An 11,338-nucleotide genomic window follows, 5' to 3' on the forward strand; every position below is an offset into this window, starting at 1 on the left:
CTCTTATCAAGAGTGAGAGGGCAATTTCTCTTGGCACATCTGCCGAGTGTCTGGTTTGATGACTCAGAGTAGGTACACAGCTGTTGGATAGCACCTAAATTAGCAGGACTGTACAGAAACATATATAGATTATCTCCTGATGCCATAAAAACCTCTGCTAGAAAACCAAACCAAGGCTTATGTTGCAATGCTTATAACAGACCAATTCTCCTCCCAGTTCACTTTTGTAAATATAGAACAACTTGATGAAGTCAGAGTTACTCTGAATTAGAAAATGATTTCCATGTCCCATAAAAATCATAATCTCAAATTTTTAAATCCAGACAGTCAAAACATCTCAAATATTTGAGCTGAAAATCCAATATAGATATATGGATCAGGTCAATTAAAATATTTTGCTTTGATAGTCAAAATGAAACATTGTGAAGTTTTTAAAAATTATATTTTCTTTAAAGTGGTTTGCACCACACCCCAATACTTTTCATTTGAAGGAGTCACAACACAACAATTCTTTTTTTCCTTGTAGAGAAATTGGTAGAAATCAACTCTTTCCTGAAAACAGTTGAGGTTTTGACAAATAAGCATTTTCTGATAAAAATATTTGTTGGAAATAAATCAGCTCTTCGAATGTGCTCAGGCCTCAGCAGCTCCCATTGTGAGAAAAGACGGTTACTCACCGTTGTAACTGTTGTTCTTCGAGATGTGTTGCTCATATCCATTCCATTAGGTGTGCGCGCGCCGCGTGCACGATCGTCGGAAGATTTTTACCCTAGCAACACCGGCGGGTCGGCTGTGGAGCCCCCTAGAGTGGCGCCTTCATGGCGCTGAATATATACCCCAGCCGACCCGGCGCCCCCTCAGTTCCTTCTTGCCGGCTACTCCGACAGTGGGGACGGAGGGCGGGTTTGGAATGGATATGAGCAACACATCTCGAAGAACAACAGTTACAACGGTGAGTAACCGTCTTTTCTTCTTCGAGTGCTTGCTCATATCCATTCCATTAGGTGACTCCCAAGCCCAACTTAGGTGGTGGGGTCGGAGTGAGACATTGCTGTGTGCAAAACCGCTGATCCAAAGGCAGCATCGTCCCTGGACTGCTGCACTAGTGCATAGTGTTCTGTAAACGTGTGGACTGACGACCAAACCGCAGCTCTACAAATGTCCTGGATCGGAACTTGCGCCAGGAAAGCCGTCGAGGACGCTTGGGCCCTCGTGGAGTGAGCGGTGAGGTGCGGTGCTGAGACACCTGCCAGGTCATAGCAAGTCCGGATGCAAGACGTAATCCAGGAGGATAGGCGTTGTGAGGAGACCGGTGAGCCTTTCATTCGGTCAGCCACTGCAACGAAGAGTTGCGTCGTCTTTCTAAAGGGCCTTGTGCGGTCAATGTAGAAGGCCAGGGCCCTGCGTACGTCCAGGGAATGCAAACGTTGATCCTGGCGAGAAGCATGTGGTTTAGGGTGAAAAACCGGGAGAAATATATCCTGGTTGATATGAAATGGAGAAACCACCTTAGGGAGAAAGGCAGGATGTGGGCGGAGCTGCACTTTATCCTTATGGAAAACTGTGTAAGGGGGCTCGGATGTAAGCGCCCTGAGTTCAGAAACGCGCCTTGCTGAGGTGATGGCTACGAGGAAGGCTGTCTTCCAGGACAGGTACAGAAGTGAACAGGTGGCCAGTGGCTCGAATGGAGGACCTGTGAGCTTGGAGAGAACCAGGTTGAGGTCCCACGTCGGAACGGGCTGACGTTGTTGTGGGTACATCCGGTCTAAGCCCTTGAGGAATCTAACGACCATCGGGTTAGAGAATACCGAGGACGCGAGTTCCCCTGGATGGAAGGCCGATATAGCGGCCAGGTGAACTCTAATTGAAGATATCGCCAACCCTTGCTGTTTTAGGGAGAGGAGATATTCCAAAATAAGAGGAATAGGTGCGTGCAATGGGGACGTGGCTCGTTGTTCGCACCAACAGGAGAACCGCTTCCACTTGGCCAAGTATGTGGTCCGTGTTGAGGGCTTCCTACTGCTCAGCAGAATCTGTTGGACAGAGTGAGAACACTGTTGCTCTGCCTGGGTGAACCATGGAGCAGCCACGCCGTGAGGTGGAGTGATTGCAGGTCGGGGTGACGCAGCCGGCCGTGGTTCTGCGTGATGAGATCCGGATACAACGGAAGCGGGATCGGTGTCTGAACCGAGAGTTCCAACAGCGTGGTGTACCAATGTTGTCTCGGCCACGCTGGAGCGATCAGAATCACCTGTGCCTGGTCTCTGCGCAATTTGAGCAGTACCTTGTGGACCAGAGGAAACGGAGGGAAGGCATAAAACAGGTGGTCTTTCCAGGGAAGGAGAAACGCATCCGAGAGGGAGCCTGGGGCTCGACCTTGCAGGGAGCAGAACACGTGGCACTTCCTGTTGTCTCGAGATGCAAACAGGTCTATCTGGGGAAACCCCCACTTCTGGAAGACTGAATGTATGATGTCCGGACGGATAGACCACTCGTGCGTTTGAAAGGACCTGCTGAGTCGGTCCGCTAAAGTGTTCTGGACTCCAGGGAGGAACGATGCCGTGAGATGGATTGAGTGGGCGATGCAGAAGTCCCACAGGTGAATGGCCTCTTGGCATAGAATTGACGAACGTGCTCCTCCTTGCTTGTTGATGTAAAACATGGCCGTGGTGTTGTCGGTGAGAACTAACACACAGCGGCCCCGTAGGAGATTGAGAAATGCCTGGCACGCCAGGCGCACCGCCATCAGTTCCCGAACATTGATGTGTAGGGCTAGCTGAGGTGCAGTCCACAGGCCCTGGGTATGGTGCTCGTTGAGATGGGCGCCCCAACCCAGAGATGAAGCGTCTGTGACCAGGTGCAGAGAGGGTTGTGGGGCGTGAAACGGCATCCCCTCGCAAACCACATTGTGATCTAGCCACCATGTGAGGGAGGTCAGGACCGAGTTCGGGATTGTGACCACCATATTCAGGCTGTCCCGATGTGGGCGGTATATTGATGACACCCAGGTCTGGAGTGGGCGAAGTCGAAGTCTGGCATGCCTGGTTACGTACGTGCAGGAAGCCATGTGACCCAGGAGGGTAAGGCACGACCTCACCGTGGTAGTTGGGAAGGCCTTGAGTCCCTGGATGAGGCTCATGATGGTGCAAAAGCGATTGTCTGGCAGGATGGCTTGTGCGCGTCTGGAGTCTAGAACCGCACCGATGAATTCTATTCTCTGGGTAGGTTCTAGAGTGGATTTGTCCTTGTTGAGTAGGATACCCAACTTGTTGAATGTGCGCACTATTATGTGGACGTGATCGCGAACTTGTTCCTTGGTGCGACCGCGTACCAGCCAGTCGTCTAGGTACGGGAACACCTGTATCCCTTGCCGACGAAGGTACGCTGCCACGACAGCCATACATTTCGTGAAGACCCGTGGGGCCGAAGATAGGCCGAAGGGAAGGACTGCAAATTGGTAGTGCACCCTGTTTACCACGAATCGGAGGAAGCGTCTGTGAGGCGGGTAAATAGCAATGTGAAAGTATGCGTCTTTCATGTCGAGGGCGGCAAACCAGTCTCCAGGATCGAGGGAAGGGATAATGGCCCCCAGAGAGACCATGCGGAACTTCAACTTTACTACGAATTTGTTGAGTCCGCGCAAGTCCAAGATGGGTCGCAGACCTCCTTTGGACTTGGGGATGAGGAAGTAACGGGAATAGAATCCCCTGCCCCTTAAATCCACCGGAACCTCCTCTATGGCCCCCATGGCGAGGAGCGTAGAGACTTCCTGTATAAGAAGTTGCTCGTGAGAAGGGTCCCTGAAGAGGGACGGGGAAGGGGGGGAGGAGGGGGGAAATGAAGAAAACTGGATAGCGTATCCCCTCTCCACCGTGCGGAGGACCCAACGGTCCGAAGTTATAAGGGACCAAGCACGGTGGAAGTGGGAGAGACGATCCCGAAAGGAGGGGGCTGGATCCTGGGGGATGACTGGGGCGCCGTCCTCGACCGCACCTTCAAAAGTTCTGCCTGGGGCCTGAAGGTGGTCTAGGTGGCCCCTGGTTCTGGCCAGGTTGAGGGCCGGTCCACCTTCTTCTACCACCTCGCCCTCGCCTTCGGGCCGAGTCCTGTCTCTGACGAGGCGGGGGGGGGTAGAAGCGCTGAGGCTGCGGCCTAAACGGCCTGCGCTGGGGGCCCACAACATGCATCCCCAGGGAGCGCATGATTGTTCTCGAGTCCTTGAGGCTCTGCAGGCGGGAGTCCGTCTTATCCGAGAACAATCCATGACCCTCAAAAGGCAGATCTTGTAGGGTTTGCTGCAGCTCCGGAGGCAAACCCGAAACCTGAAGCCAGGAGATCCTGCGCATAGCGATACCCGAAGCCAGGGTCCTCGCCGCTGAGTCTGCAATGTCCAAGGAGGCCTGCAAGGAGGTCCGAGCCACCTTCTTGCCCTCCTCTACCATGGCTCCAAACTCTTCCCTGGACTCTTGGGGAATCAACTCCTTAAACTTCCCCATAGAGTTCCAGGAGTTGAAATTGTAGCGGCTCAGTAGCGCCTGTTGGTTCGCCGCTCTAAGTTGTAGCCCTCCGGCTGAGTAAACCTTACGGCCAAACAGATCGAGCCGCTTAGCCTCTTTTGATTTAGGCGCTGCAGCCTGCTGGCCGTGGCGCTCTCGTGCATTCACTGATTCCACCACCAGTGAACACGGTTGGGGGTGGGTATACAAGTACCCATAGTCCTTAGAGGGGACAAAGTATTTTCTTTCCACCCCTCTCGCTGTGGGTGGAATGGAGGCAGGAGTTTGCCATATCGTATCCGCATTCGATTGTATCGTGCGGATCAGAGGTAACGCCACCCTCGATGGGGCATCTGCTCCAAGGATGTTCACGATCGGGTCGTGCACCTCCACTATCTCCTCCGCCTGCAGGTCCATATTACGGGCCATCCTACGCAGGAGATCCTGGTGAGCCCGAAGATCTATCGGAGGGGGACCCGTACATGAAGTGCCCGCCACTGCCTCGTCCGGAGAGGAGGAAGAGGATGCCTCCGGTGGTACCGGATCCAAGGGGGGGTCCTGATCCCCTTGCTCTTGGGCCGGGGCATCACCTGCACTTGGGTCCCTGGTGTCGGGTGGCGTGGACACCGAAGCCTCCATGCCTCCTGGCGGAGGCCGAGAGATGGTGGATTCTGGGGCCCTTCTGACCGAGTGACCCGAGCGAGAGGTCGATGGTATTGGAGCCCCTTGCTCTTGGTGGTACGCCCACGGGGTCCAAAACGACCAGTGAGATGGTCCATGAGAGTGGTCCTCTGCCATCTCTTGCCAGTGGCCGAAATTTTGTTCCTCGGCGTGCCCTTGAGGGGGGTATGCCGATCTCGACAGGTCCTCCGAGGAACGAGACACCGATCTAGACGGCCATGGCGGTGCCGAGAGAGATGAAACCATCCCGGTGGGCTGCGGTGCCGCATGGTGCCGGTCCGGAGATGATCTATCTCTGCGCGGTGCCGGCGATCGGTGCCGGGATCGCGACCGGTGCCGATGACCTCGTCGGTGCCGGGAGTCGGATCTGGACCTCGACGAGGACCTGGAGTATGCCCGGTGCCGGGAGCGACCCCTCGACGTCGAGCGTCGACCGTAGCGGTGCCGAGAGCTACGTCTCGACGTTGATCGGTGCCGACGATCATATCGGTGCCGAGACGAAGAGCGGTGCCGCGAAGAAGATCTTGGCCGCGAGTACGACCGGTGCCGAGACGGTATTCGGTGCCGGGACTGCGAGCGGCGTGGGGACCTGCTTCGGGACCTGGATCGGTGCCGAGGTTCCAGCCCTTGTGATGGCGGGCGCATCAAGGCAGGTTTCCCCCTCGACTGGACCGTGCGAGTCAACGGTGCAGTCGGTGCCGGTGGTTGAGGCGGTGCCGGCTCCGTGAGAGCTATTAAGTCTCTCGCCGCCGCGAAGGTCTCTGGGGTCGACGGGAGGCACTGTATCACCGCCGGCCTGGGGGGAGACGCTATCTGCACCGGACTCAACGGCCTCGGCGCCGGAGTCGACGGTGCCGGAGGCACCTGTTTTCGTTGCTCCACCGGTGGACGCGGCTCTACCCCCGGGACTGGGGGAGCTGGCGTCTTCGGCACTGATGTCCCCGTCTTATGGGCTTTTTTATGCCCTGGGGATAAGGACCGGCGCCGAGGCACTGCTGTGTCTGCGGTGCCGACGAGGTCCGGTGCCGGGGAGGCTTGTCTGACGCCACTCGCGTGGTCGTCGCAGCCGGTGCCGCCGGGGCACTGCGCACCGAGGTGCTAGGTGCCGGGGCCTTGCTCGTGGAAGGAGCGTCCGGGCTAAGAGCCGCCTCCATCAGAAGTTGCCTGAGCCGAAAGTCCCGCTCCTTCTTGGTTCTCGGACGGAAGGCCTTACAGATTTTACACTTGTCTGTCTGGTGTGACTCTCCCAGGCACTTCAGACAGGATTCGTGCGGGTCGCTCGTGGGCATAGGTTTAGCGCAGGAGGCGCACAGCTTGAAGCCGGGAGCGTTGGGCATGAGCCCGGCCCCGCGGCCGGGGGAGAAAGGGGGGAGACGACCCCCTTAATCCCCTGGACTATTTAGAACAACTTTAAAACTACTTAACTAATTTACAACAAACTCTAAGACTATAACTATAACTACAACTATGATACAACAAGATAAGCTAGGGAAAGTGGAGAACAGCTAAGCAGCGCTCCACAGTTCCAACGACCGTCAGGGGCGGTAAGAAGGAACTGAGGGGGCGCCGGGTCGGCTGGGGTATATATTCAGCGCCATGAAGGCGCCACTCTAGGGGGCTCCACAGCCGACCCGCCGGTGTTGCTAGGGTAAAAATCTTCCGACGATCGTGCACGCGGCGCGCGCACACCTAATGGAATGGATATGAGCAAGCACTCGAAGAAGAACCAGATTTTTCTAAAGAGCACATATGCTGAGCTTGTCTGAAACCCCAGGGTGAAATCATGTTCCCACTTAAATCAGTGGGAGTTTTGCCATTGAGCTTAATGAGGCTAGGATTTCATCCTGATCCTGATTATGGGTGCTGAACTTTTAAACATTTCTAGCCTTAGTGCCATCTTCTGATGATCAACAAGTGCTTTTTCATGACTCCCTTATGTAAAAAATCCTACATTATTTAAGAGAGGAAACCAACTCAGTTTACAAAAAAGTGAATTTGGCTATTTAACTGGGCTCTCTAGAAATGGCTAAGAATCAGTATAACAGTCAATGAAATTCTTTCTGTATGTTTTTTTTAAATATCTGATAGAATTCTATAGCACAGATGCAATTATCCATTAAATTATATAGGATATTTTTAAAAGTTATTTTTATTGGATTCTACAGGACTTTTCCATAAAAGATAAGGAGGTAAGTACACCATCTGCATAAGAGTACACTGAACATCATGCTTACTCAGGGCAGGAGAACTCAGAGTCTTCAGAGACTGCCTGGCTTCATTGCTCCCTGCCACTAGCTGGTGTGCAGGGGACTGTGGCCATAGCCCACCCACATCACAACCAAACTTTGTCTTCTCTGTAGATAGCTTCCCACCAGTAGAATGGGGCCTGATCCAATCCCTGTTTAAGATAATAGGGATTGAATCAGCACAAGAAAACCATATTATTTCTGTCTCTTGTGCAAGTGTGCTGGGGAGCAGGTGTGTCTATGTGGCAGGGGGGGAAGGGTACAGGTGCCTTTCCTGTCACCCATCGTTCCCATGCAGGGGAAACATAATGAGGTCCTAATTAATTAATCCTCACAAACACCCTTGTGAGGCAGGTGTTATCGTACCTATGCGCAAACACAAAAAAGTGACATGCCTAAGGCCACAGTCAATGGTAGCACCTGGAACAGAGCCAACTCCCATTAGAACTACTAGCTAGCATATCCACTCGAGTCTTTTGCACACGGCCAAAGACAAAACTTCATGCTAATGGCAGCCCTGATGTTCTATTACAACAGAGATCAATCATGCTCCACAGCTGGAAAAACCACAAAGCAGTGTCAGCATAGCCCATATTACAAGCTATTTAGATGTGTTACAATGGGTTTCATTTTCATCTTTAACTCATTGGAGACCGTTCTTTCCCTATGAAAATAATTTGTGAATGAAAATGCTCGCTATAGTTATTTAAATGCACAGCATTTATAGGGCTGTTCTTCCTTTTTAAACAGTATGTCATTAATTACTACTGGCCATTTTCTCCGCTATCCAGTAGTTTAGTGCTGTATTTCACATGGGGGAAGTATTAAATTATGAGCTTAAGATTAAAGGAGCTAAATGATAGCATACATTTTGGTGTGTTAAAATGTATGCCAGGTCATTACTCCCTGATGCTGAGTACCATAATGTCAACAATTTACATTAATTTGCATCTCACTACAACCCTCTTCTTAATTAATAGGGTCAATAGAAATCTACAGCGAATAGGCCCAAACCATGAACATTTGCCCCTAGATCTGAGAGCCATGGGAAACTACCTAGATTTTATATCACAATACCACTATTGGCATGGAAAATGTTATTTTTTACAAATGCTCAAATATATAATAAGGAGAAAATGATCATTTCAAAAAGTTCTATTGGCAGGAGGTTACACACAAATGGTGAAGCCACAATTGAGACTCAGTGCCAATAAACACTTGACACGTATTATTATGAAGACAGTAATTTTTGAAATTTTAGAGTTTGTAAAAATGTTTATTGGTAGTGTTTTTTATTTCCTTCTTCCTAAAAAACCTTGATTTCTTTATCACAATGTGTCCAAAGGTACAGGCCACCAAACATGAGAAAAAAAATACTACCTATATTTGAACTCTTTCTGTAGTTCAGGGTGTCAGACTGTAACAATCCAATACTTTACACGGCTATAAGATAAACATTTTGTACCATTAGAAAACCAGAAACCCGAACCCTCCAAGGACATGAAGCAATTGTACCTAATCAAATGGCTTGCCAGGTGCATAAAAAATAATGTGTCTAGGTCCAGTTTTGGTCATGGGATTGCTTCAATTTTGAAAGGAATACAGTAACCAACCAACCCTAGATATTCTGCCCAGAGTGTTTGCAAAGATTTCCTACATTTCAAAATTAACAGCTTATTCCTCACGAGGTGGCCCTGCAGGTCTGATTGCAATGGGCACAGGCAGGATGTCCTTAGGGCATGTGTAGTTGCGGCACCAGCTCTGGGCGAGAGCTCTCCAAGCACTGTAAAACAAAAACACACACATCCCCATGAGGGAAGTAGCTACCAGCGCTGTCTACACTGCCACTTTACAGTGCTGAAACTTGCATCGCTCAGAGGGGTAGTTTTAGGTGATGGGGTTAAAAGTGTCTATGCTGGGATAGGTCTTGAGATTCCTAATACACTTCTGGAATTTACTCACACTTACAATGTGTTGATTCTATAGCCATCATGATCACATGTACTATAATATACCTGACTTTGAGAAAATAATCTGGGTGCTATTTCCTATTGTCCTTATAGGTTTAAGATACATATCACAAGTAATTAGGCAAATAAATCTTGACAATACCATCCTCTTCATTACTGCATTCAAACATTTACCAAGTTGTAGAATTGGAAAAGGAACTGACTGCTGCATGGACAAGATCATTTTGAACCTGAGGCAGGTGATTACTTCAGAATTCACTGTGCTCAAGAAATCATGCAGTGTTTTAGTTCTTCTCAGAAAACCTGCTTATGATTTGAGAGCCACTAGTAACCTACTGTTTTTGAAGGTCCTTCCATGTTGCCAATTGATTGATCCCATTAGCAAATCATGTCCTATTGATACATTTTTTAATCTAGTACTTCAAGTCACTACTGGATTTCTCCAAAGGTGGGGGATGGGGCGGAAATCATTAAAATATCATCATCTTGTCATCTCTAGATGTGAATATGACAATACAAGTGAAATACATACTAATGAACTGTTGCGTATCTCTGTGTGTTAATACATTGGGACAGATTTATCCCTAGTGCATCTCCATTTCTTTCAGTGGAGTTACACTAAGGATGAATTTGAACTACAAATTTTTATTAAAAAGAAGAACAAAACATACACTTTAGTATATAATAAATATCTGTCTGTACATATATGCATTTGCAGAAAGTAAAGAGACAGTTTTATGTCCCTGTCATGGCGTACACTCACCGCTAGTAGCACCTCCTGCTGGCCATTCTGGGAATTAGCTCCACCAGGTTTGTGCTCTCCCTCTGGTGGCATTTTCCCCATACTATCTAACTCTGCAGCCTCACTTACTCTCAGATCTGCAATCTGCTCTTCGTGGTTTGGCCCTCTGGCCAGGTCACTAAGGTCCTCCTCTTCAAGGGAATTTTAAGTCCTTCCAGACCACTGGCTGACTGGCATCTCCAATACTCTTGCCACTTCCCAGTGGTTGGTAGGGGAATCCAGGCCTTCCCTCAACACTGGGTTCCAGCCAGGGACCCTATAACAAGCAGCCAAGGTCTCTGCATGGTCCTACCCCTTGTTGCTGTTTTCCTGGTCTTCTTCCTACTCATCTGGCTTCCCCCCTCTCTGGCCTTACCAGCCTCCCAAATCTCTCCACTCAGGTAGTCATTGCAGCCTATTTCTCTACCTTCCTGCAGCCCCTTTGCTAATAACCACTCCTGGGCTTTATACTGGCTCCAACTGTTCCTGTCCAGCTGAGCTTCCTTCTAATTAGTGGCATGCTCCTCCTCCAGGTGTACCCATTGGAATTCATTGACCTGCCTGGCCACCTTAACCCCTTTCAATCCTGCTCTCTGATTCCAAGTTTTATACAGATAAAGGAATGAGACAAAACAGTAAGCTTCAGCTATTTAAGTGCAAGGTTCTCTGACTTGAGTATTTTGCTTTCTTCAGAAAACAAATATCTGATAGCTCAATATGCCAACTGTCTTTAGAACTGCTTTGAACTCAATGAAAAACAACACAATGGGCTACTTCCATTCCTGTTACAACACCACTGACACACCAAAGATAACCTTACACAGTGCATTCGATTTTTTCCTAGGGTGTATCCACTGTGAGAAAATTTGTAAACATTTTTCTGCACTACTGAAGGTGCACTAATGCTACTTATCATGGAAGCTGTAGTGTAAACAGTGCATAAGTGTTTCAACCACTGTATTATCTACACCTGATTCCCTCATTGTTAGCCATGACAGAACTGCCATAGTATAGAAACACTAATTTTTCTAGTGAAGACTAAGGAATAGATGTCTATTGGGCAATCTGAGCATATTGAAAGAACCACAATTTATGCAATTTTTGCCATAGATGTACATTAATCTATTAATTTAAAATGGGTTAGGACTGCAGAAAATTGAGTCC

The 11,338-nt window shown here is 49.6% G+C and overlaps 1 protein-coding gene across 1 annotated transcript; it reads right to left on the reverse strand.

Moving 5' to 3' along the window:
- Nucleotides 1-890: 890 nt before the first annotated feature.
- LOC135973058 (uncharacterized) lies at nt 891-10,602 on the reverse strand. The gene is made up of 2 exons (XM_065554445.1): nt 10,157-10,602; nt 891-9,206 (listed from the first exon to the last, which is right to left on the reverse strand). Exon 2 carries the CDS (start codon nt 5,820-5,822, stop codon nt 3,996-3,998), a length of 1,827 nt encoding a protein of 608 aa, XP_065410517.1. The 5' UTR covers nt 5,823-9,206; nt 10,157-10,602; the 3' UTR covers nt 891-3,995.
- Nucleotides 10,603-11,338: the final 736 nt, after the last annotated feature.

Source organism: Chrysemys picta, chromosome 8, assembly GCF_011386835.1.
Source record: "Chrysemys picta bellii isolate R12L10 chromosome 8, ASM1138683v2, whole genome shotgun sequence".
NCBI lineage: Eukaryota > Metazoa > Chordata > Testudines > Emydidae > Chrysemys > Chrysemys picta.

Excerpts from the sequence above, each read along its gene's own strand:
- LOC135973058 (XM_065554445.1), bottom strand. The coding sequence starts at position 5,822 with ATGCGCCCGCCATCACAAGGGCTGGAACCTCGGCACCGATCCAGGTCC.